This window comes from Artemia franciscana, chromosome 20 (genome assembly GCF_032884065.1).
Source record: "Artemia franciscana chromosome 20, ASM3288406v1, whole genome shotgun sequence".
Lineage (NCBI taxonomy): Eukaryota > Metazoa > Arthropoda > Branchiopoda > Anostraca > Artemiidae > Artemia > Artemia franciscana.
Genome location: NC_088882.1, coordinates 21,343,766 through 21,370,687, shown reverse-complemented (window position 1 = coordinate 21,370,687; position 26,922 = coordinate 21,343,766). Strand labels below are relative to the sequence as shown.

The following is a 26,922-nucleotide window of genomic DNA, read 5'->3' as shown; positions in this document are numbered from 1 at the left end:
AATTTTAAAAAAGGGTGGGAACATTCTCCAAAAAAGGTATTTTCTTAATGAAAATGGCAGCTTCATATTCAGATTGTCCATGAAACCTGTGGATATTTCAAGTTTCCATGTGCGAAACCACACAATTTTGCAATTTGTGTGAGTAATTTGATAACGGGTACGTCTTTATTTGATTCTGAAAATCAGTTTTTCAAAATTGATTTAGATTGACGAACACTAAAGAGTTCGTCAATCCAAAAATTGCGACACAAAACTATACAGATTGTTTCAAAAACTCAGGATGAACTATTTAAGGTTTTAAATCGATATCAATTTACTATTGAATCAGATGGAGTAAAAACAAAAATATAGTGGCGAAAAGGTACCCCTTACAGTATAGTAAAATTATATTAAATGTTACAAGACAGATTTGATTCCAATTGGTTTCATTCAGTTTCACTTTGTACAACACGCAATAATTTCTCATCATCATTATTTCTGCCTTATAAATCCATTTCTTTAAAAGTTGTCGAAAATCAACTAAAAAGTATTTTTTATCATTTATATAGATATGTTTTTTAACTAGTCATTTCAACAACCCTAGCACCAACTAAATAGAATATTTCAAACATCTAAATTAGACTTAAAGTTTTTGTCGATTTACTTATAAATGGAATGGGATAAAAAGGAGAAACTGTGGCAAAGAAAAGCCCCTCTAAAAAGTAGAACTAATATGAAAGTTATAAATGAATCTAATAGAAAATTGTGTTCAATGAAATAAGAATATATTTGAGTTAATTTCTGTTCCTTTAAGTTTGACTTATATTTGAATTAAGTTTCACTTCCCCTGAAGAGTAAAAACCGTCCTTCAATTTCATCGGTATACTCTTTTGTTATCTTCATTTCTGAGCTTTGAAGCATAAGAACGCGAACGGGATGTTAAATTTTTAAAATATGTTAAAATTTTCTCTGACAAGTAAAATTGAAAAATAAATCAAAAGTCACAATTATTTCCAATTAAAATTGCGGAATATTGAAACCGTAATTTTTTAATTCATACCTTGCCTTTTCCAGGAATTGCTGATGTAGCAAATTCTTCTACAGAACTAACGATTCCATCATGGTTCCTCCAGCCACAAATAATTTTTGGAATCCCAACAAGAAATGATTGCGCCCACCATTTTAGTAGTTTAAACCTAAAAAAAAAACTTAGAGAGCAGTTACGGAGTTTAAAGATAAGCCGGCTTATTGACGAATTTTTATATTGCGTTGTTCAGTTTTCGTCAAGAAATATACTCCCTCTCTCTCTCTAAAAAAAAGAATATTTAAATGGCTTAGGGCCATTAGTATGGTCTAGGTAGAAAACTATTAATACAAAATTGATATCGATATAAGGGTGAGTCACACCGTGTACAAGAAGTATCGAGTTATTCTACATCTTAAATTTTGGAGAAGCACCTTAAGCAGTGAGTTATCCTCAGGGCAACTGGAGCTTTCCGCTCGGTTGGCTCTAATCCAACGATTCCCAACGTTGGCCACAGGCACCACTGGCGAGACATGGCAATATTTTTGTGAGTCATGGGCAGGAAGTGCACCCTTCGGCTGACTGTGCTTTAGTAGAGCCTTATTTGCGAAAAAAACATACTTCATGTGATTAACATCACATTCATATTCATTTAAAGAGTAAAAAATATACATGATAGTAATGCAATTAAGTCATATATTGTGTAAAAGAGGTTGCTTATTTACAATTTTTTGTTTAGAACAAAAAATACCTAGAGGGGGATCCGAAAAAAGACACCAAGTTAACAGCCTTTTAATCTTCCTTTAGGTAAATACACGTAAGACTTTGAATAACAAAATTTAGATATCACGAGAGGGCATCAGGATTTTAGGAACGCCTCTGTGGAGCATGGCCTAAAATCAGTTCAATTAGGAGCCAGGAACCACTGCCCTAATCTGAGTTTGTAATTTTGTCCGGGCGTCCTTAAGAGTTTCCTGAAGTTGTGGAAATATTTTTACTCGTAACAACGTAAAACGTTGAATAGATGTATTACCCTCTTTCATTGACACTTATAACAATTCTTACCATCGATCCATCAAAATGAAACCAACAGAAGCGAGTAAAAAGGAAATGAAAACAACACTAATTTATTTCCTGATGTCGAAGTTCAAAAATCATCCATAAACGAATTCAATGTTGGTGATTTGGTTTGAATTAATAAAAGTAACGATGTTTTTAATAGAGGCTACCTACCAAATCACACAATTGAGGTGATTCAAATAGCAGCAGTGAAACATACAACCCCTCTAACGTATGAATTGCCGAATAAAACCAATGAACTCATAATTGGTGGTTTTTAAGAAAAAGAAATCTCGAAAGTTATTCAATAAAAACTTTCATTCTATAAATGGATCCTATAAAGTTGAATAAATTATTAGCGAGTATAGTGAAAAGAGGAGAAACATAAAGAAATATAGTTCAAGAACGTGCCTTAGAGCAAGCTGGATTTCGTGACTAGGCTGACAAGTTGGGTGCTCCAATCGTTGAAGCAGAAGATAAAAATACAAATATGATTACTGATGAGTTTTCAAGCAAGCAATCAAGCTCACTCTAGTCAAGCTATTTTACCCCCGAATAAGCTAAATTCCATTACTAATGTCGATTCTTGGATAGATGATGAACTTTAGAGATAAATCAATAAGGACCATGATCCTAAGAGAATTCGATTTTGAAACGCCTAGCTTTTATTTCGAAAATTATCAATATTTAAAATAGGCTATAGATGAATCAGGAACGCTTAATCAAAGATATGGAGGAAAGATGAACGGTGTGAAATCTAGTGAATTAGAAAAAGTCTCAGTTCGTAAAAATCTACAGAAGAAGGTTAAAAGTTATTAAATTAAATACATTCACAACAAGGTACTGGGATTTACATGAATGCAAATGACATGATTGAAGAATTATATAGTTTGCTAGGTATCAGAGCTGCTGGAAATACATCTGATGAAGTGACAAATGAAGCTATTAACTTGCTCGATCCATTACTCCAAAATAATATTATTAAGAAAAATGACTATAATACTATTTACAACAACTATCTCAGAATTTGAATTTTATGAGGAAAAATACGTTTCTAATAAACGATTTTGATTATTTTTAGTGGTAACAAACGTGAAATCTAATAGTCCTATATAAGTAATCCAATCATGTTAGATCAACTGATTATGAAATAGCTTCAACTCAATGTACACTATGGTACATTAGTGATTAATTGAAAAACAATATGTCTGAATATAGGGGGAAAAATAATGATGAATGGGTAAACGTTGTTATACCTAATAGATTGTATGATGAAGAAGGTTTAAATTATTTCTTAACTCGTCATTTCAATTCATCCCTAGATCGATGTCCAATCAGTATATCATCCAATCTAGTAACAATGAAGTTTACTATTATTTTGAAAGAGAATTATTCTCTCTCTCTTAATTATTTTCTTAATAAATTCGGTTTAATAGTGATTTGTGTTTTATTTTTAAGATTTGAAAATGGAGCTGAACTAAGTAGCAAATATAATGAGGCTACTAAAGTTCCTAATACTACAAGAAATGTTGATAAAATACATATTCACAGCTCATTAGTGGGTAGTTAAATTGTAAATGGGAATACAACCTCTGATGTGATCTGGAGTTTCGCTCCAAAAACAGAACACGGAACGCTACTCTGTGAGATTCCTATAGAAAGGCAATATCTTCCAATCAAGCAAAACGAATATATCAACGCGCTAAAGATGACTATAACTGATCAATTAGGTTGGTTAATTGATCTCTATGTAGAAAATATTGAATATGTTTTTGGATTTGAAAAAACTTAATGAAATTATTTAGTAAAATTTATCTATAAAAAATTTTGATGAACGACGAAAAATTATTGTATATAATACAGTATGGTAGTGAGATCGGCAGTTTCATACAAAAATATCGTCAATTCTCAATTATTCAAGACGCCCATAAAAAATATAAAAAATGAAGCTTATTCCATGTATAACACTATGATTAAACGTCGACAGGAATTATTTAAACATAGAGCGCGACTGAAATCATTTAAAAATAGAGCGATTGAATATAATAATAATAATAATAATTTATTTCATACCCACAACAACACTATAGTATTAAAATGTGGAGTACAAACAATTAAATACACACAAAAAAAGCAAAACATACAAAAAATGAAAAGTAATGACAATAGAAATTTTTACGTTAATACAAAAAATTAAATAAACACACAAAATAACGAACTATGAAAAAAAAAATGAACATTAGATACACACAAAAAATGAAATTCAAAAAACACAAAGAGAAAAACAAATACATACACAAAATCAACGAAAAAAACGGATAAGACGGTGGTGAGGGGATAGGCGCGCAGAAGCTGTACTGGAGAGTTGTCTGTGGAGAATCTCCAACTTTAAAGTTATGTCAGGAACTGAAAATTTTCTAACAAGAGTCCGGTTTTTTGTCCAAGGTGGAAGATACAGAAGAAATTTGCAAAATTTGAAATAATTTATCCGAATTCTTTTTAAATTATCATTATTAAGAAGGGGGAAAAGACCTGAAGCATAAAGGACAGAATGATCACAGAAAGTAGAATAAAGTTTAGCCAGCGTACGTCTATTAAACTTCCCTCTATTTGGAACGAATTTTACATAACCAATCTGAATCTTTTTACTTATATCACAAACAGTACGCTGACGTAAGCTCGAAAGATTGTTAGTAATAGAGATACCAATCCAGCGAATACAATCAACAAGCGGGATAGTGAAGTTATTACAGTGAAGGAGAGTAGCAGTAATACAGTTATAGGGAAGAAACTCACATTTATCTATATTAATTGAAAGGCCAATATCAGAGAAAGCATCAGAAACTATAGAGACCATATTGGAAAGACCCTTTTTGGAACGGCTAATCAGAAGCAAGTCGTCAGCATACGCAAGATAAGAAACATCCGCAAGACCAGAAAGGTATGTAACTGAAATCTTAGCCAGCACACTAGAAATACAAATCTTAAAAAGCGTAGGGGACAGAACACCACCCTGCCTAACACCTCTTCGCATTCTTATAATAGTGTCTGAAGCAGATCCGAATTGAAGAAACGAATTTGAATACCAAAACCTAAGAAGCATTATAATAGAGAGATTGACCCCGGAATTATACAAGGGAAAAATGAGCTGACTATGGACCACACTATCAAACGCTTTCGAAAGATCCAAAGCACAAATATAAAGACCATTTCCCTTGGAAGAATTATCAGCCAATAGAGAATACAGAATCTTATGCGCATGCTGACAACCCACCCCACTCCGAAAACCAAATTGGTTCTCATCCTCAATAATATTTTTAGTCAAAAATGGTAGAAGGATATACTCAAAAACCTTACTAATATTACAAGATACAGTAATAGGTCGATAGCAAGAACAATCAATCGGTGACTTTCCCCTTTTTAAAATTGACGAAACAGTGCCACACAGAAAACTCTCAGGTACGTATGAAGTACATAGACACATTTGAAAAAGAAGCTGAAAGTGAGATATAAGGGGGGTGCATTCAATCGGCATATGCATCTTAGAAATACCATCCTTGTCTATTGAATTAGATTTTAAACTTTTAACAGCATTAATTACGGAAGAAAAAGATATGGGCACTATATGGCGTTGCGAAAACGTTGTACTAAAGAGGGGGGTAAGAAGGCGAGTATACACAGAATGCAGTGAATAATTAATCACTGAAAAAATCGAAGAATAATTTTTATTCCAAGCTGAAGTTGGAAGGCAATTACTTGTCATAGTTTCATCATTTATCTTGTCAGAATTGATCACTTTTCGCCAATCCTCCCTACTTACAGGGAAATCCAAACCGCGGTAACGTGCCGACCTAAGATAACGTTTATAATTGGTTTTAGTTTTACGTTAGATATCAGCGACACACCCAGAACTTGGCCGACCACATTCATTCCATATCTGTAGCCATAATTTTGCTTTATTTTTTATCGACTTTAAACAAGGGTCCATTGACCAGATATGTTTTTGTGTTCTTTTACGAATACGTTGTCGAGGTACGGCAGCTTCTTCTGCCCTTTTCATACGCATCACAAGTTGGTTATAATAACAGTCAATATCGGCTTTACCATTCGTAGGTACCTGGCGCTGAAGAAGATGATATGGAATACGTATGGTAGAAAGAAGGGTTGTCAAGGTAGGGATGTAGTGCGGTATATTGGCTTTGCTCCAATTACTTTTTTCAAACCACTTCGATTTTTCTCGCGAGCAATTGGTTTCCGATAGATCAATATCCATCGTAAATGTCGCTGAAATTAGCATGTGGTCAGTATCTTGCTCGTTAACATGAACAGAAGCAGAAGAAGAGATGATACCAGGAGAGAAAATAATATGGTCAATATCACTTGTGCTTCCAGAATGATGAACATATGAAAGATTGTGGGATTTGGGCACAACGCGGTATGAAGGAAGACACTCAAAAAGCAGTTCCCTTCTCACAGAAGATCGATTAATATTAGTATTTAGGTCCCCAATTATTATATACTGTAGAGAGTTTAACAGTACCTGATTCACAAGATTCTTAAGCAGACCACACGCCTTTCTGAATTAAGTTAAGGATCTGATCGAGTATCCTTCATATGGGAGATAAGAGTTTATAAATACAATACTGCCGACACGCACAGCCAAAAAAAATTCGTCGGAGTAGAAGAGTACTGGGGAGGGTAGATGAATGTCCCGTTTAAAGACACAGGCCAGTCCACCGGAAGGGCGACCGCCAGTAGCTTTTGCTGGACTCAGGAATGCAGTATGATGCTGACTTCGACGCAAAAAATTCAAACTTGAAGCAGTGAGAAGATGCTCCTGGAAACATACCAAATCGTAGGAACCGTACAACTCATCAATAACAAAATCCTTATCTTTGGTGCCATTTATATTGAACGAAATAACTGAGATTGATGCACTCATGGTTGAAAGGTGGATTTGCACTTTATTCGATTCTTAATAACGGGGCAGGAAAAGCTATAAAAAGGGTGTTTTTGGCCACAATTTGCGCAATTGGGATCAGCAATGCATGGCTCATCTTTTGTTGATATGTGTGGCCCTCCACAACGAGCATATTTCGGGAGAACGCTGGGACAAGAGTACTGTAGATGGTCTAGTGATCGGCATTTAAAACAGCATTTGGGTAGGTCCTTAAACTCGTAAACAGGAAAAATTTCATAACCCACTCTGAGGCCATGCTTGAAAAACATAGATTGCGCAAAAGAATCCAAAAACTCGATTTTCACAGACTTAGATAGGCCCAATCTCTTAGCATCTATGATACCGTGTTGGCTTCCGAGTACCGTAATGTCAACGTCGGTAGGAATATTACGTGATATACCAAAAAACCGCTTGGAAACCACTTTTGTTGTAGTACCGGAGATTATGTTCTGGATTGACGAGCAGAAGTCCTCCGTAGCAGACTTGTCCATATTAATATACCACTTGTCATTGATGGGCTTTACGCTACGTGCTAATTCATGTCCAGTAATTTGGTCTATAGCAGCTTTTCGCTTAAGAGGGTTAGATAAGGCGTCCGGAACCTTTGAGACGATAACTGTTGCATGCGAATCTAGCACTGAAGCCGGCTTGGGTAATTGGGGGAAGCTCAATTCATAATTGTCAAGTTATGAGGACATTCCCAAAACAACTTGATGGAGCTCATTAAATTTTGAGAATAAAGAGGTGTAGGCAGTGGCAGGGACGCAGGGTACTTCCGTAGGACGCTTTATGACGAATGTCGGAACATCAGTGTCAGTCTCGTCAAGAGATTTTAATAAAGTAATTATGACGCTGAAATGGCTAACCAATGCATTAGTTCCCTTCCAAATAGGACAATCTTCATGACCCGGACAAAGCTGCCACAATAACGTCTTTGCCACCTTGACCGAATTAGAGTCAAAAAACTCCACTCCATGCCTTTTAATCACGTCATCCTCTGCTCCAATTAGCAAATTGCTCTGTAAAAAATTCAATACCGGCGAATAAACAAGGACAGGATTATCGTCACTGGTAACAGGCATCACGCTGGTTCAATTTTTTCTACAATTCATGCACAAATAGTTCTTTTGATAATCCTCTTATGTAGGTCAAGGTTACACGTCACTTTATCCTTAACCAGTTATTGCGAAACCTTGAATTATAATGAACTAATTCCCATTCGATGAGAGCTTATAGCCGAGTGTTGAAATAGTTCACAATTCTTAAGCTAAAAAGGGCTTACTGAATTAATAAGTTCATAAAATATCCAATTTAATCCTGGTGTGTTCACTTTGAACTCAGATTCAGATGGAAAAGATTGAAAGATGGAAAAGATTCAGATGGAAAGACTCAGATGGAAAAGATTGGATAAATTATAATCAAAACGAGTTAAATGATGTGAGATCTCTAAAAATATATAATTTATAATATCAAGAGGTATTTCAATAAACATCTTGATGAACAGAGGAGAAGCTTATTCAATGGAATAATTTTACGAAAGGGACTTGAACTACATCCCCAGTGATGCTCTTGTTGACACCCTCAGAGACAGTCGAAGATCCGGTTATTGAATAATTAATTTTAAAGGTTATTGAATAATTTTTTCGGTATATTAATGGCAGTGAATCAAGTTGTAACTCCTTATTGGGAAACATTTGAAAAGCCTGTTACTGATGATTTTACAATCAAACATTAATATACAGAAATTAGAGAAACCCATGGGAATGTATCTCAAAAATTGAAATATAATTTCATTTTAAAAGATGTGGATTTTTGGATTCTTCCAAGTGATAGTTACATTTATGGAAAAGTTATGGAAGCTACTTTAACAAATAATTGATTTAATTTGTTCAGAAATGCTGAATATATTATCAATGGAAAATGTACTGAAAGTATTTAATTATGTCGGTATAACGACTACTACTGGTATGAAGATAAAACCCATTCCTTTTATTCTTTTAAAGCAGAAAACGAGTTTGACAGCACTTCTACCCATGTCGCAGCAGGTGGTGGAACAATCACAACCAAATGAAATCACGCGTTTAATAGTGATTTATTTAAAAGATTGAATAAAACAAAAGAAAGTCACGTGGTTAGTATATATTTACCATTACCACGGTTATTTGGATTTTGTCAAGATATTAATCATGTTTTGGCGGCGTTACACATCAAATTATATTAAAAAGAAACAATTTTTCCAATATGATTGTAAAATCTGGAGCTCAAAATTTTAAAGTAGATGTAATACGTTTATCATGGATGTTACCAGTATTACATCCTAGTTTATCCATAGCGACTCAACTAGAAGCTGGATTAACGAAGAAGACGGAACAGTTAAAAGCTGGATTAGGAAAGGGCAGCTCATTTGAATTAAGATGGGAAGCGCGTAGCGCTCATAAAAGTGATAATAAAACGGATAAAGAATTAACATGTATTGTAGTCAGTGAACGCTTATATACAACTAAAATTGTTGTTGTGTTACGGAAATCTGAAAAAGATAACAGTTACACGCAAAACAATATGGTATTTGACCATATGAACACTAGTAGAACTGAATTGAAAGTAAATGGATATAAATATCCACAAAAAGGTCTAAATGTGATTTCAGTGATGCTCATGAAGATTATTCGAACGCTTATCAAGTTAGGATACAGGTAGGATATAAACGTAAAAATACTGATAGTGGAACAACTATAAGTTACACTGATTTTAAAACACTATATCCCTTGTTTTGATTTTTCAAAGCATGAATCGAATATTTATCGATACGGATCAATTATTGATGTAGAAATTAAATTTTATTAGATCAAGTAACTTTTATTAGATCCATATATTTTCAGAAAGAAAAGCAATCATGAAGTCATTGATATCAAATTATATGTTAGTATACAAATTATTTTCAATTTGAAAATTTTTTTTATAAAATCATATATTAATAAATTGAGAAACTTTTAAGTGAAATGAAAATTGAAAATAAATATTATTGAACTATTAGGAAAGAAGGTTTAGACATTGGAATGGAATATACAATTAAAGCAATGAAATGTGTTACAACTAAGTATGGAAAGAAAATCGTTATCACTATTGATTTTAAAGGTGAAATTGTTGATCTAGTTGCACCAAGGCGTTTTGATTCTAAAGTAGCTGATTTCAAATTTAAAAATTAGATAAAGGTATGATTTTAAAGGTTATTGAAAGAAAGGGAAAAGATAAAAACAATTATTTAGATATTGATATCGAACCATCCACTAAATATTAAATCATATTAAACTATTAAATTTTATCTGTAATATATGTAAAGTATTGAATATAAGTAAAATGTGCATCAAACTCTTATTTCACAAAACCTGTTTTGATCTTAAAGCTCATGATGGGAAATTGCAAAAATATCGATAATTTTCATTTGAAATGGTGTGAATTCAATTAAAAATTGGGTAAATCGGATTGATTAATGATTTGGTTCAGCTTCTGCGTTCACATTATATAAAAGTATAAAAGTCCAAACTTTGATTTCCAAGGACCTGTATTTATGTTCAATGTCGGGATAGAAAACGTTCAATATGTTTAATATTTGATACCGAAATGATGTAAAATGGACTGAAAATTAGGTAAATTGAATGGATTAATGATGTGGTCTAGCTCCTGTATTTCCTTATACTACTGCCACCTGTAGGTTAAACACTGTGATTTATTTTTGAAAGTTCATACTATGCTATTAGTCTAATATTTTTCATTAGTGATATCGAAAATTCTTAAGATACAACCCTTTATGGAAATCAAAGATTATTATTGGTCGATTGCCAAGGCTAAAAAAACACATAAACAATGATTTATTACTTATACAACCTCTTATACAACCTGCAAATACAACCTCTTATAGTGATCAAAACCTATTCCAGAACGTCGACCATGTTCTTTTTCCAAAATTATGATACTAATTTTATATTTTATTAAAAAATTAATAATTTTGGACACCCTTCGATACAAGTTATGTTAGAATATAGAAGGACATTGCGAAATACGTATGCTGTGTCAAAATGACTTATTCTCGCTTTTAAATGTTGGAGATTCTTAGTAATCGGAGTGAGCAAGAATGCTTTGAGTATTTCCCACGGCCTCCTCATTTCAGATGTGTCAGCCATACGCTCATCTTCCTTGGATCCACAGATTGTGATAAAGCCGTAAATGATGTTGCACATAAGTGGCAGTACTATGCTGCTTTCGTCAAGTATACTGCACTCTGGGATGTTGTCAACAAGAGTTCAAAACGTCGCAGTGGCTATCAAAGAGGTTGGTGATAGACACCTCATCAGGCCTGTGACAACTCATTCGGATTATGATAGTGTCAAACATATGATGGATATTTACAAGAAAATAGAAGCTTCGTGATGTCTGTGATGCTTTAAAGAAGCCTAGGTTTGGTTTTCATGTCGAAGATTTTCAAGAAGTATAGATGAAAGTCATGGAGCCAATGACGGTCTCTTGATGTCCCTCAGAGGGAATTTGAAAAGAAGCTTAAACAGCTAACAGATTTAGTAAGGTTTCGCCAACCACTGGTATATGCTCTTCTTGGGGTCAGGAGGAAAGGTTTCCAACTATCCTGGACAAAGTGCTTTTCATGCAAAAGATTATGTTGTTACTACTTCAAGTCATCCTTATTTTAAACTTAATATTTCCCTAGCATGAGTAGGAATGTAGCTATTGAATTCTAGGTAGAAGCAAGAAAGGTTGGAGATCTCAAAGCTGTTAACGAGGCTGACACGATGACAGAGCTAGCTACTTTTCTTGGGATATATACTTTGACAATAGTGACGAAGAAACTACCGTACCGCAAATATTTCAGAGAACCGTGAACACGATGAACATACTGTGAAGGTAGAGGTTCTTTCATATGTGGCTGATTGGCGAAAAGAACTAACCATGCTAAAACCCTACCCAAGAGTAATGAAAATTTTGAGAAAATTTAACAGTATGATTCTTTCGCCTGCACCAGCGGAGGGACTGTTTTCGACCAAAGAATTTTCACCCCAGAATAGACCATGCTTGGAGCTGCTACGTTCTAAAAGCTTCTTCCCTTGAAGGGAAAAAACTAAGAAATACAATTGAATTGTTATGTTTTAGAGGTAATTACTTGGCAAAAAAAAAGAGAAAGAGAAGAAGAAAAGAACCGTCATTCTAATCGAGCAATTGAGATAAACGAACACTTAAACGAGGTCTTAACCTTACTTGTCTATCCAATTACCCACGAAAAACAGCATAACCGAACACTCAACCAAATCGAAATGTCCAAATCCATGCAAAGTCCGCCATTAATAAATGCAAGCCCTTGTAAATTTACAAGCAAAAGCACCTTAAATCTAACGAAATATTTCCAAGTAGTTACCTTCCATTAGGGCTCATCAGAGGAATCACCTTGCCCTTACCTGGCAAGGTGGTCGGACTCCTCCAATACTATTTCCAAGCGATAAATGTTTATATACAAATTAATTTTGCCAGCCTACCTCCTAACTCGCCTTCAAATATAAACGGGTACCAAAAGATTATATGCAATGTAAAGGCTTTCAAGTGATAGTAATAATTTTTGCTTTGCAAATTACAGGCAGCTGAATCATTGTGTTTTCTCTCAACCCAAGAAACAGAGAAAGTCGAACTATAGATAATGTACATAAGGAAACAGGTATCCAAGACCAGTTTTTTACTATTTCAATTTTCGTTTTACCATACCAATGCTTTTGATATCTTATGGCTCTAATCTCCAGTCTAGTATAAAACATATACGTCAATGGATGTGGGTCTTCACTCTGTCATAATCTTTTTTTTCCGTTACACTCTTCAGAAGGGAAACCATGCCTGTGTTGCCGTCGGTGAGAACCTCAACAAGTGTTGCTAATCAGAACCATGATTGTAACACGTGTCCGATATTCATATAAATATGAAAATTTAATCAAAATCTAAATTTCTTTTTTTAAACACTGAATTTTGGAATATCCAGATTGCTCTTTCCTAAACTATTTCCTAGAAATCTATGAAAATAATTTAGTTTCATTCTGGGGGTTTGAGCAGATAATTTCGTGTCCTGGACACGTCTGACATTACATGATCCCTTAGAATTTCACTATTAGAGCTAGGATAGTCTTGTTTTGATCACTGTTTAATAGTTGGCTGCAATTTTCTTTTAATTTTGCAAGCTTCAGATTAACATATTATCCCCATTTGGCAATCTTTATATTCCAATGAGCTCAGAATTTCCATCTTTTACTATGGCTTAGCTCCGACCGTCGCTTACCTTACCATTACGAGTCTTTCTCGTAATGAAAATAACAGTCTTTCTCTGCAAAGGAAGTCTTTCTCTGTCTTTCTCAGTCTTTCTCTCAAAATCGCCTTTCTCTATCTTTCTGCAAAGGAGGTCTTTCTCAGTCTTTCTCTGCAAAAAGAAAATAACAGTCTTTCTCTGCAAGACAATTGTTATGATACAAATGTTTCAACTGGATCAACCATGTTGCTTTCTTCGCTTCGTGCTTAGGTGTTCTGCGGTTCGGTCTTTCTTTTTTTGTTTTTTTGGCACTGTAATATTGATCATCTTACATGTTGTCTGGGGGAATTAAATGGGGGTAATCTTATATACTAATTAATTGAATATAAGCCTAATTTACTTCTGGAGCAATTTCCTGAAATTGTTTTGGTACTTCACTTTTTTAGTCTATATACGGTAATAGATCTAATTTTCCTGTCCTATTTCTACAGCAGATTATGACAAATCAACTACCAACCTTTTGAAGTTCCTCTCCTGTTTTATATTTTTTATCACTTGAGAAGTCTTGAGCTCTACAAAGTCTTTCAGGGTTTTCTCTTTTTCAAGAACGGCAGCGGTCACTTTTTTATTTGCAGTTATACAATCCACTTCAGCGCCATAGAGAAGCCGGAAGTTTCCAATCTTCGAAGACATAACACAACAGAATTCTTCATTTTCGTCTACAGGGTGATCAGTAGTAGGCAACATATCAACATCACCTAAAAACAAAAACCATGGAATACTATTATATTCATTTTTGTTATACTACAAAGAGTAAAGGTGTACACAGGTTTCAGGTAGGAGATAGGGGGGCCATCTGGCAAACCTCAGGAAATTTCCTCCCCGTTCGCATAAGATGAAATGAAGAAGCTAGTCCATAAAATTAGCATACACACGTAACATGTTCAGACTTATATTACAAGGAGTAAGTCCCACATGGCACAAAAACATCAATTTCAGGTGGAGATGAACAACTATATTACAATAGTCAATAGCTCCCTAGTCCTGTGAAACATATCAAAAGTGTAAAATTGTTTTGAGCGTTAGTGCTATTTAATACTGTTCGAACTATTATTTCATATTATTGTTTAATTCAATGATGTTGCTTGCGTGTAAACCTTAGACGAGTCATATTCTAGGTTGTATTTTTTGTGCCAATAAATATAATCAAGGAAGGACCTAATTCTTCCTCTTTAAGACTCTGCAGGATATGGGCCTCGATGTGACTATCTGAGTCAGCCTTGCCAGCTTCTGAGGAGGGGACCTCGCGGCCAAGTTCGGGACCACGGGGTCACTCTGAAAAGTACAGGGAACAGGACCCTTTACAATAGGGCTCCAAGTTATTTTCCATCAGCACTAGTAGCCTACTAGATTGCCCAAGATGAAAAGGGACTCATTCACAAGAACACATCTGCTCACTCGCTTTTTATTAGCCCATTTTTACACCGCCAGCATAAAGTATCGAACAGGGCAAAAATGTTGTTGTTTGTTGTTGTTTTTTTGTTTTTTGTTTTTTTTACAGTGCTTGCAGCCTAGTGAATGGTGGTGAACTAGTATTTATATATTGTCTGTTCATTTTTCAGAAACCAACTCTTACAGCGCAAAAAAAAACGTTAAATGGTGTTTTATATGTCATCTTTATTTATTTCGCCGCCACTAGCTGCCAACCTGAAGGTCCTGTGGCAGTTATTTTGAGGCTAATTTAACAGGCAATTTTTAAAAATACATGATTAATTTTTAACCTTCATGCCTGTGCCAGAACAAGTGGCAAAAAATGACGATTTTTACTGGCATCTTCAAAACTGAAGGGGCTTACTGGAGCTCAGTAGATTATCTCTGGTCATGTATCATCAATGAGATTCAAAGATAAGAGTACGAATTCAATTGCATTAGATCTGCAACACTCTCACATTTTACTGAACCTCATTACTAATTATACGATGAAGCTATGGGGGAGGGAAGTGGTTGGGAAAAAAACTATTTCTGCCGGTCATTCAAAGCATGACAAATTAGGACATATAAAGGGTAATCTACTTGCTGACTTAATTTTGGTACCGGATTTGGTGCAGCTATAAAAGCCACATCAGGATGCCATCTATGGGGTGGTTTAGCTAGGAGGCTCATTAAACCCCTTTTTAAATTAATCTTATATTAGAAACAGATGAAAATTTACTATATGCTTCCCAGAGAAATTACCTACGAATTGTTCTGGGTACCCGGCTGACTGACCGTATTTCAAACAGTAGGTTGTAAGAAAATGTGGTTCAATCCCCCTTTCTAGGGCTATAATGAAAAAAAGGTTGAGATGGCTAGGCCACGTTCTGCGTATGAAGGATGACAGATTGTCTTTCTTGGCCAACTGTCTAGGGCTCCACGGAAAGCAGGTCGTCCTTGTCTGGGTTGGGAGGATGTCATAAATAAAGATTTAAAGGAAATGAGAAGTTCCTGGGAGGGTGTAAAGAGGGAGCCCTTGAATAAATTAGGTTGGAGGAGGAGCGTGCGTAGCTGTGGTGGCCTCAGGAGGCTTGGTGCTGCAGTGAGTTATTAGAAGTAGTAGTAGTAGTAGGAAATTGTTCAGTTTGAACAAAGTGATTTTTTACACTGCTTTTACAGACTATTCTAGTTTTTGCTATAAGTCGTACTTTTTGTTTCCATGATGCTAATCACAAAGTGAGTAACGTGTACGCTGCGGAAAAATACAAATTAAGTAAAGCAGGATATGACATTAACAATTAAATTTTCTATCTACGCACTGTCAAAGTTAACGTTGATAATATCCCGTGGGATTCTTATCCACGCGACGAAGTTTTACAAATTTCATGAGAAAGGTACGGCGTGAAATTTTTATTTAGTGTTGGATTTTGACAAAGCGTTACTTTTAGCTTTTCTTGAACCACCGGCTAAATTTGGACATTACCCAAATTTTCTACGGCAAATTCCTCCTAGGCAATTTGATTCCCGCTGAAAATTCCCCTGTAACATTCTCTCAATATGCAAAATTCTGCATCCAAAGAGAAAGAAAGACAAATAAAAAGAATTATGTAGATGAATTCAGGGAAATTCTTCTCATAAAACTTGATTTTCCTCGGGAACCCCCCTCCCCCGCAAAAACTCCCCAACGAAAATGTTTCATATATTTCCCAATAACAAATATTCAAATAATGGACAAATTTCAAAACTTAGAGCCCTTTCCCTAGGGTCTGGGGGGGGTTGCATGACATCCCCAGAGGCATTAGACATTACAATTATGACGAACCGAATGACTATCTCAAAATTTCATTCGGATGTTTTTGGAGTAAAAAGGGGCGTGGGAAAGAGGCTAGGTCCCTTCCGTTTTGTTTGTTCACTTAAAAGAGCACTTAAACTTTCAATTTCGTTCGAACGAGCCCTCTCCCGACCTTCTACGACATTTGGTTCGATACAATCATCCCTGAGGGGGAAAAACAGCACATACCCATGATCTTTAAGCAACGATGAAGACAACTACATTTCCATCATAGAACAAACAAACATAAAAACAACAAACTTGGGACTGTTTTAATTTTTCAATCTTAGTTCTAAGATCCCGTTTTAGGTCAGTTTTATTTTATTTATATACGTAGTTTGCTGAGGACGGCTCTTGGAAACAAAGCTAAAATATTTCTTAAGGTTTAAACAATTTCACTGTCTTAGGTAATTTCTCTATTGTTTTACTTGATGTTGTTTTTATTCATGATTATTCTTTGGTAAAAAAAAATACACAATTCCAAATATTTGTAGATGAGAGCTTGAAACTTCTACCCAATAGGATTCTCTGATTTTTTTTGGGGGGTAACTAGGGGGGGGCAGATGTCTCAAAGAGTGCATTTAATGCCAAAATATTCTAATTCACATTGAGCCTTCAGATAAATATAGAATTATTTCTGAGGAATGGCCAGGAGAAGTGGTGGAGGTAGAAATTGTTATATAATGCCGCTCGATTTCCAGGAATATTTCTGATTAGCAGTGGTATTATGAAAGTAAAGGGGAACACTAAGCTCCAAAATGAGCATAATTTATTCAGCATAGGAGGTCTTCCTTTTCCTTCTCTCCAACCTCCCCCTCGTGGTCGTAGCAACTTCGAGGATGCTCATTCGATCCAAAATTGAGATTTCTAGTCCTTTCTTAAGCCGAGTGACTGGAAACCAACCAGCCCTTGTCCTCGAAATGTTTTTGATATCTGGTCCTCTTGTCACCCCTTGGGACATCTGATCGACATTTTGATATACCTATTTTGTATTTCCTGTGTGACTATAAATGCAGTGGCGAATCTCCAGCATTTTTATTGGGCAAGGGGGGGCAAGAGGGGTTCATATCTAGAAAGTCAAGGGGCATGGACTGTATAATATCTTTTTCAATTATTTGGGGGCAAGTGCTGGGGGGGACATATAGGTAATAATTTATCGTTAAAAGAAAATTCGTTAAAAGTCTCAATTTTGGAAAAAAATATTTATGTAAGTGACGTCATATTTATGAGTACATTCCAAAAGCATACATACTTCATGTTTGCCTCAGTAACAGTTGCATCTTTTTCAGTGTCTATATAGCAGGCAAAATTACACAAGAAACAAATAACTAACAAGAACAAGAGCTAAGAGCTCATATGGCACTGGTGACGAGGCAAGAAGAGCTAAGAGCCAAGAGATCATATGGTATGAGCTCTAACAAAATTCTATGAATTAATAGATTGATTTAAAAGGAAAATAAAAGGCTTAACGCCGGAGAGGATTTAAAAAAAGAGCTCCGAGTCACGATGTCCTTCTAAGTATCAAAATTCATTAAGATCCGATCACCCACTCGTAAGTTATAAATACCTAACTTTTTCTACTTTTTCCTCTCCCTTTAGCCCCTCAGATGGTCGAATCTGGGAAAACAACTTTATCAAGTCAGTTTGTGCAGGTCCCTGACACGCCTATCGATTATAATCGTCCTAGTACGTCCAGAAGCACCTGACTCGCCAAATCACTGAACCCCTGCTTCCAACTCCCCCAAAGAGAGTGAATCCAGTATGGTTCCGTCAATCACGTATCACGGACACTTGCTTATTCTATCCACCAAACTTCATCCCGATTCCTCCACTCCAGGTGTTTTCCAAGATTTCCCCCTCCAACTCCCCCAATGTCAAAGATCTGGTCGGGATTTGAAATAAGAGCTCTGAGACATGAATTCCTTCTAAATATCGAATTTTATTAAAATCCGATCACCTATTCTTAAGATAAAAATACCCCAATTTTCACGTTTTCCAAGAATTTTGGTTTCCCCCTCCAACTCCCCCAATGTCACAGGATCTGATCGGAATTTAAGATAAGAGCTTTAGAGCATAAGATCCTTCTAAATATAAATTTCATTAAGATCTGGTCACCCTTTCGTAAGTTACAAATACCTCAATTTTCAAAATTACCCCCCCCCCCCCAACTCCACCAAAGAGAGCAGATCTGGTCCGGTTATGTCAGACAGGTTTTTATTCTTCCCATCCAGTTTCTTCCTGATCTCACCGCTTTAAGTATTTTCTAAGATTTCCGATCCCCCCAACTGCCCCCCCAATTACGCTTGATCCGGTTGAGATTTAAAATCAGAGATCTGAGTTATGAGATCCTTCTAAATATGAAGTTTCATGAAGATCGATCACTCCTTCGTAAGTTAAGAATACGTCATTTTTTGACGTATCACGTAACTAAGACTTCTGCTTATTTTTCCCACCGAGTGTCATCCCGATCCCTCCAATCTAAGCGTTTTCCATGATTTTAGGTTCTCCCACCCCAAACTCCCCCCAATATCACCAGATCCGGTCGAGATTTAAAATAATAGCTTTGAGACACGATATTCTTCTAAATATCAAATTTCATTGAGATCCGATCACCCGTTCGTAAGTTAAAAATACCTCATTTTTTCTAATTTTTTAGAATTAACCCCCCCCCCCCAACTACCCCAAAACTCCACCAAAGAGAGCAGATCTGGTCCGGTTATGTCAGACAGGTTTTTATTCTTCCCATCCAGTTTCTTCCTGATCTCACCGCTTTAAGTATTTTCTAAGATTTCCGATCCCCCCAACTGCCCCCCCCCCCAATTACGCTTGATCCGGTTGAGATTTAAAATCAGAGATCTGAGTTATGAGATCCTTCTAAATATGAAGTTTCATGAAGATCGATCACTCCTTCGTAAGTTAAGAATACGTCATTTTTTGACGTATCACGTAACTAAGACTTCTGCTTATTTTTCCCACCGAGTGTCATCCCGATCCCTCCAATCTAAGCGTTTTCCATGATTTTAGGTTCTCCCACCCCAAACTCCCCCCAATGTCACCAGATCCGGTCGAGATTTAAAATAATAGCTTTGAGACACGATATTCTTCTAAATATCAAATTTCATTGAGATCCGATCACCCGTTCGTAAGTTAAAAATACCTCATTTTTTCTAATTTTTTAGAATTAATCCCCCCCCAACTACCCCAAAGAGAGCGGATCCGCTCCGGTTACGTCAATCATGTATCTAGGACTTGTGCTTATTTTTCCCACCAAGTTTCATCCCGATCCCTGCACTCTAAGTGTTTTCCAAGTTTTAGGTTTCCCCCTCCCAACTCTCCCCCCCCCCCAAATGTCACCAGATCTATTCAGGATTTAAAATAAGAGCTCTGAGACACGATATCCTTCTAAATATTTTTTCTAATTTTTCAGAATTAACCCCCCCCCCAATAGAGCGGATCCATTCCAATTGTGTAAATCACGTAACTAAGACTTCTGCCTATTTTTCCCACCGAGTGTCATCCCGATCCCTCCAATCTAAGCGTTTTCCATGATTTTAGGTTCTCCCACCCCAAACTCCCCCCAATGTCACCAGATCCGGTCGAGATTTAAAATAATAGCTTTGAGACACGATATTCTTCTAAATATCAAATTTCATTGAGATCCGATCACCCGTTCGTAAGTTAAAAATACCTCATTTTTTCTAATTTTTTAGAATTACCCCCCCCCCCCAACTACCCCAAAGAGAGCGGATCCGTTCCGGTTATGTCAATCATGTATCTAGGACTTGTGCTTATTTTTCCCACCAAGTTTCATCCCGATCCCTCCACTCTAAGTGTTTTCCAAGTTTTAAGTTTCCCCCTCCCAACTCCCCCCTAATGTCACCGGAGCCGGTCAAGATTTAGAATAAGAGCTATAAGACACGATATCCTTCTAAATGTCAAGTTTCATTGAGATCCAATCACCCGTTCGTAAGTTAAAAATACCTCATTTTTTCTAATTTTTCAGAATTACCCCCCCAACTACCACAAAGAGAGCGGATCCATTCCGGTTATGTCAATCATGTATCTAGGACTTGTGCTTATTTTCCCCACCAAGTTTCATCCCGATCCCTCCACTCTAAGTGTTTTCCAAGTTTTAGGTTTCTAAGTGTTTTCCAAGTTTTAGGTTTATAAAGATAAAACCTAAAACTAAAACGATATTCTTCTAAATATCAAATTTCATTGAGATACGATCACCCGTTCGTAAGTTAAAAATACCCCATTTTTTCTAATTTTTTAGAATTACCCCCCCCCCCCCAACTACCCCAAAGAGGGCGGATCCGTTCCGGTTATGTCAATCATGTATCTAGGACTTGTGCTTATTTTTCCCACCAAGTTTCATCCCGATCCCTCCACTCTAAGTGTTTTCCAAGTTTTAGGTTTCCCCCTCCCAACTCCCCCCTAATGTCACCGGAGCCGGTCAAGATTTAGAATAAGAGCTATAAGACACGATATCCTTCTAAATATCAAGTTTCATTGAGATCCAATCACCCGTTCGTAAGTTAAAAATACCTCATTTTTTCTAATTTTTCAGAATTACCCCCCCCCCAACTACCACAAAGAGAGCGGATCCATTCCGGTTATGTCAATCATGTATCTAGGACTTGTGCTTATTTTCCCCACCAAGTTTCATCCCGATCCCTCCACTCTAAGTGTTTTCCAAGTTTTAGGTTTCTAAGTGTTTTCCAAGTTTTAGGTTTCAACAATGTCACCAGATCCGCTCAGGGTCTAAAGTAAGAGCTCTAAGAAACGATATACTTCTAAATATCAAATTTCATTAAGATCTGATCAACCGTTCGTAAGTTAAAAATACTTCAATTTTTCTATTTTTCAGAATTAACGGGCCTCCCACTCCCCCCCCCAGATAGTCGAATTTGGAAAAAGACTATATCTAATTTAATCTGGTCCGGTCCCTTATACGCCTGCCAAATTTCATCGTCCTAGCTTACCTGGAAGTGCCTAAAGTAGCAAAACCGGTACCGACAGACCGACAGAATTTGCGATTGCTATATGTCACTTGGTTAATACCAAGTGCCATAAAAATCCTATGATTGACGTCATATTTATGAGAACATTTAAAGACAAAGATTATATCATCCCCCCCCCCAAGAGTGAACATATCGCTTTCATATGTATGATGCAAACTACATTAAAAAAGGGACATAGCTAAGTATAAAATACCAAATGTAATTAGTCTATTTACAAAAGGTGTTTCAAGTAGTTTCATAATACCTAGAGTAAGTAGAGCAAGTAAAGAGAGTAATTGTAATGCCTAGAGGACAAATGTGACAAGATCAATAGGATCCAACCAATCCGAGAGACTAAGGTAAAGGGTATTGAAAAAAAAAATCTAAAATAATGATAACCGAAAACGAAGAACAATGACATATGCAGTCAGCATACTTGCGTCAGTGAAAATTACAACGAATCAAAAACAGAGTGAAGAACGAAGAAATTTCTGGTTCGGAGATAATCGGCAGCAAGAAATAAATAGAAAGCAAAAGTGGAGATTAAAGAAATATGCGATTAAAATACATGCAACAACAAGGGGTAGAACGAATAAGAAATGAAACTGAAGAACGAAGAAATATGCGGCTAAAAGATATGTCACAGCGAGAACAAAGAAATACAAGGTTAGAAGACAAGCAACAGCGAGAATTAGGTGGCATTTTAGACAAAAAAAGCATTTTTAAGTTTGCTCCTTCTTTAGGTGTAGTTTTCATTTTTGAAGCATTATTAGCGAAAAGTTCTAAACTTTAGCTTAGGGAACTCGGTTTTGAGAGTATGTGGAGGCTCTTTCAACTATCCAATAACTGTGAATATGATATTAAAAAGGGAAGAAATGGTCAAGCCATCAAAGCTAAAGCAACGCTAATCATTTCCCCAAGATGGAAGGGATGCCTTTTCTGCAGAATTTCCTTCAGACGTATATAAAAAAAGGAAATTGAGGTTGAATAACACTTTCAAAGTATTATCAAGAATTTCGGAGTAAAAGAAAACCTGCTAACTACCAAAAAGTCCAATAGGGTTAGATGAGACGTGGGTTTGATACATTCGAAGCACTTTTCCCTAATATTCATTTCAATTTGAGATGTTTGGCAAAAGTCGCCTTTGATCAATGCCAATCAGTATTCAAAAATTTAGGGACACTAACAGGATTCTATGATACTAACAGAACCCGAAGAACTGTAGGATTCTAACAGAAATACAAAATTAGTATTAACCTTTTTAACCAGCAAAACATATTGTACGACAGATATTACTGGTGCTTTCGAAAAATTATCTGCGAAGCTAGCTATTGAAGCGCTTTATAGGCTAGGATGTTTTCATCGCCTTATCCGACTTTTTTCTGTATGTGATTAAATTTGTTTCTTTTGTACTACTTTTGCTGTTTTTCTTTTGTATTTTACTCCACTTAACCCCTGTTTTGTGAAGTGGGTGATAAATAAATTATTATTATTATTATTATTATATCAGGCAACAGTAACATGCCGGATAATGCTATTCTGTCCTGTAAAATTATAATTTCGGTCACAATATAGCCAGAGTGCTTTCTGGCGATAATCCTGAGACAACCTATCGAATTCAGAAGGAACTATAAGATAGGTAATTTTGTAGCCTCTCAGTTTTAGAGGACCTACTGTGTGGCGGTGCATTTTCGCTTAAAAACATGTGCCGTCGATATAAAGTAGAACGATTAATGTAGAACTTTTATTTGGTATTATTTACAGAAATATGTAAATGCATAGTTAAACCCCAACTATCAGAGGAGGGCCATCGGATTTTGTATGTTGAGGAAGGGTAACTAAAAACTTCAAAAGTGTCTTTCTATATAAGGTCCAAACCGGTGTATTTGTTGCAGCCTCCCTCCCCCCTTTCTTCTACTAAAAATATCGCACAGTTTTAACATCATCCCCAAAGCCATTCCCGATAATTCCTATTTTAATGACCTTGTACATAGTTCCTTGCAATTTACCTCTATCCACTTCCTTGATGTAAAAGATTTTAAGTCCCCCACCCGGAGTTTCCCTGCCCCCCACCACTGCCCCCCCCCCACTTTTTAGGTCCCCTACCCGAGTTTCCCTGGAAGTTTCAACTCAGTCCCCAAGCCATTCCCGAGATATTACGGAAAACATATTTTGAAAACTCGAGTGCATGTCTTTTTAATTTACTTAGATATTTATGTCGTTTGAGGAGCATACCATCGAAAAATTCTTGGAAGTCTTGGCCTAGCAAATGATCCTAAGAGTCACAGGCCGATCGCAAAACCATCAACAAACGTACCTCGCTTTTCTACTAGGCCCTATCACTGAACAACGGGTGATTTACATAATTTAGGGTCATTACTTTAGGGCTCTAAGGGTCTTGTCAACCCTGGAGGCATACTTACTAGACCTTTTAACTATTCTGAAAAAACCTGGCATTCTGAAACGATACCTAGAGGAGTTACAGGGATAGTTGGGTCAATATTAGACACGGGAGGGTAGCTGGTTGCCCTTCAGTCGCTTTTTACACTGAAAAGAGACAATAGAGCTTTTAATTTCCAATCGAACGAGCCCCCCTCCGAAATTTATACGGCCACAGCTATGCACAATGGCTGGAGAAAAACAATAACACACAGAGGCATGTAGCTCTTTACCAAAGCAACACTAATGTGTTGCCTCTGGTGATCAGTCAAAGCGCAACACCGACTGAAAGCCTAAAATTTCTTTTTCTCTATCACAAAAAAGTAAGCTGTTGAATAAACTGATTTTCAAATTATTAACATACGGTACCTAAAATCAGTCCTCCCAAAAATCAAACCAAAGAAACATAACAAAATTAAAAAGGTTTGGCCTATAAGCTACTACGTTTCCGGTTTATAACAAAAATTAACTACAATAAGCTGTAGATTACAAAGATCACGTTTTATTTTTCAATCCATTATTAAACAGAATAATTTCCTTCAGAACTATGTTATGTTTCGAAAGCAAATGCTTTCAAGTCACAATTTTTTTTTGGCGGGGGGGGGGGCTAGATTAGAACAAATGTACCAATGCGTGATAGCACTGCTAACGAGAAAGTTTATATTAAACAAAACAGTTATAGAAGTATCGTGCCTTAGAAAAAACAATAAAAAACAAATTTCTGCAAGATTATTAAACTTTTTCTTGGTTTTGTGCATGTATTCAGTGATTTACATTTTTTTTTCGATAGTCACGTTCAAATCCGTGAAACCCTTTGGTTTGGTGTCACAAAAAAAAAGATCAATATCCTTGACAGGTAATGGCACCCCAGATGCTGTCAAAATAGTTGTTAAACAGAATCCATAGATATAACATCTCTAGGTATTCTTGTGGTTAATTTTTTATTGATCTGAAGGTGATTTAATCATGAAATAATTATATTAAAATGTTTGTGGTGTATGACATTAAATATTAGCATAAAAGCTAAAGTTATGAAGTTAGCTGATACAGCGATTGTAATGAATCTTCTTAACTTAAGAAAAATTTGCGCTTTCACCCGCGGTTCAGAGGTTCTTGGCCTTTTAGGCTGTTTAGTTTCCAGACTTAAAACATTTTCAAAGAGTCTAGATGAAAAGGAGTCATAGATGCTAGGGGATCAATATTTAATATCCCCAGAACAGTTAGGGATATTGAGTTAAAATTATAGATTGTTGGGGGGGAGGGGACAAGGGAAACTGGAAAAATATGTCTTGGAAGATATGGGAGCTAAAAAGGATATATTTTGTTGTTTTTTTTTACTTTCAAAAATGGATACACTAATAGCAGCTAAGATAAAATACTCTAAGAAGACTAAAAAACTGACTCTTGTGCCTCCTCGAAAGGGCTAAACTGGAATATCTCGTAAACAGCTTCACCGATAGGCCTGAATCTTTAAAAAACGTGTTCCTTGGGTCATGATGCCGGCCGGCCTGCAGGCAGCTTAGGTACCCGCACTTCCCACAATCAATAATATTGTATTAATGTATATAATAGTGTGCACTCATTGTTTGCTGACTGGAGGATAATAGTGCTTCCAGTGGCTAGTTTTTCTGATGGAGGAGTCAAGGAGGTGAAAGGACTTGATGATAGTCTATATACGTCTCTATAAAATTTGGAGCTGGAACTAGATGAGGACTTGAAATATTTTTCTTAGTTCTCTGGTTGGGAGGGGGGCGGTAGGGAATGGCCATAAGATTTCGCGCTATTTTACCCTGATCGAACTTTTTTGTGGAAGAGGGCCCCCAAAAATAACTTTGGATATTTGAATCACTCTTTGGCTATTAAGGTGTAATTTTGTAAAATATATTACCCAGAAGGACTAAAACATCAAAGGAAGTTTGGAAAAATAACGAGTGGGAGGGGGCTCAAAATTAGTTTTGAACTTCTGATTTTTATTTTTTTAAAGAATTTATAAATTTTGTTGGTAAATTATCCCATTCTAGTATGCATTTTAAACAGACGAGCAGGAATTGACTTTAAAAAAAAAAATAAATAAAAAAAAAACAAGTTTTTCAAACAGATGTAAAGAGTCTTAGTAGAACCATATAATAATTCCACCTTAAAATAAACTGAAAAATCATAAAATGAGTATTTAAAACATAAAACAAAAAGAAATTGAGATAAACAATGCAATCACAACAAACATAAAGATAATAGATATTGTTATAAATGAATCCTAAACAAAAATAAAAATCACCACTAACAGGAGTAGCGCTACCGCCCCAAAAGCCTTATTAAGGCCAGAACATCACTTGCACTTTACTTAAAGCAAAATATACCTAGAAACACTATCTCTTTGATAATTATAACATTAAAAAATCAAAGTCCTGTTTTCTTGATTATTATGATGATCTTTTTGTCGATATCCTGGCAAAGAAAAAACTGTTTAAAAGCATATCGCATCCAATAAAATGCAAGTTGTGACACTCCCGTTGTGACACTCCAGTCACAACGAAGATTCATAATGGTGGAGGTGAGGAGCAGAACCACTCGTATCTGTAAATCTTCATTACTCTTGCGATATTTTTTTTTTGTTGCCAACGTTATGACAAATAAAAACACCATGCTCGAAATACAAATCACTTTCAGTAAAGCATAAATGTTGGTCAGCATTTAGAATATTTACAGGGCGCTAGTACAGCTCATGTTTAAGGCAATTTCTGTTCCTTTTAGGTTTGACTTGACTGTTCATTTGATTTCTGTCCACTTGAGGATTCATTTATTCATCTATAGCAGTATCTGTTATCTTTATGTTTAATGTGATTATTCATTTTACTTTCTCGT

General features: G+C 35.9%; 1 protein-coding gene and 1 long non-coding RNA gene across 2 annotated transcripts in view; both read right to left on the bottom strand.

The window, feature by feature from the left end:
• The window catches only part of LOC136039899 (uncharacterized), a 155,850-nt gene that overhangs the window by 118,815 nt on the left and 10,113 nt on the right, over nucleotides 1-26,922 (bottom strand). The window lies entirely within an intron of this gene.
• The window catches only part of LOC136039892 (decapping and exoribonuclease protein-like), a 34,105-nt gene that overhangs the window by 1,683 nt on the left and 5,500 nt on the right, over nucleotides 1-26,922 (bottom strand). Inside the window, exons 3-4 of the mRNA XM_065723866.1 lie at nucleotides 13,832-14,072; nucleotides 1,040-1,175 (exon numbers count right to left, since the gene is read on the bottom strand). Coding sequence (XP_065579938.1) covers nucleotides 1,040-1,175; nucleotides 13,832-14,072 — 377 coding nt within the window. The remainder of the gene's footprint in view (nucleotides 1-1,039; nucleotides 1,176-13,831; nucleotides 14,073-26,922) is intronic.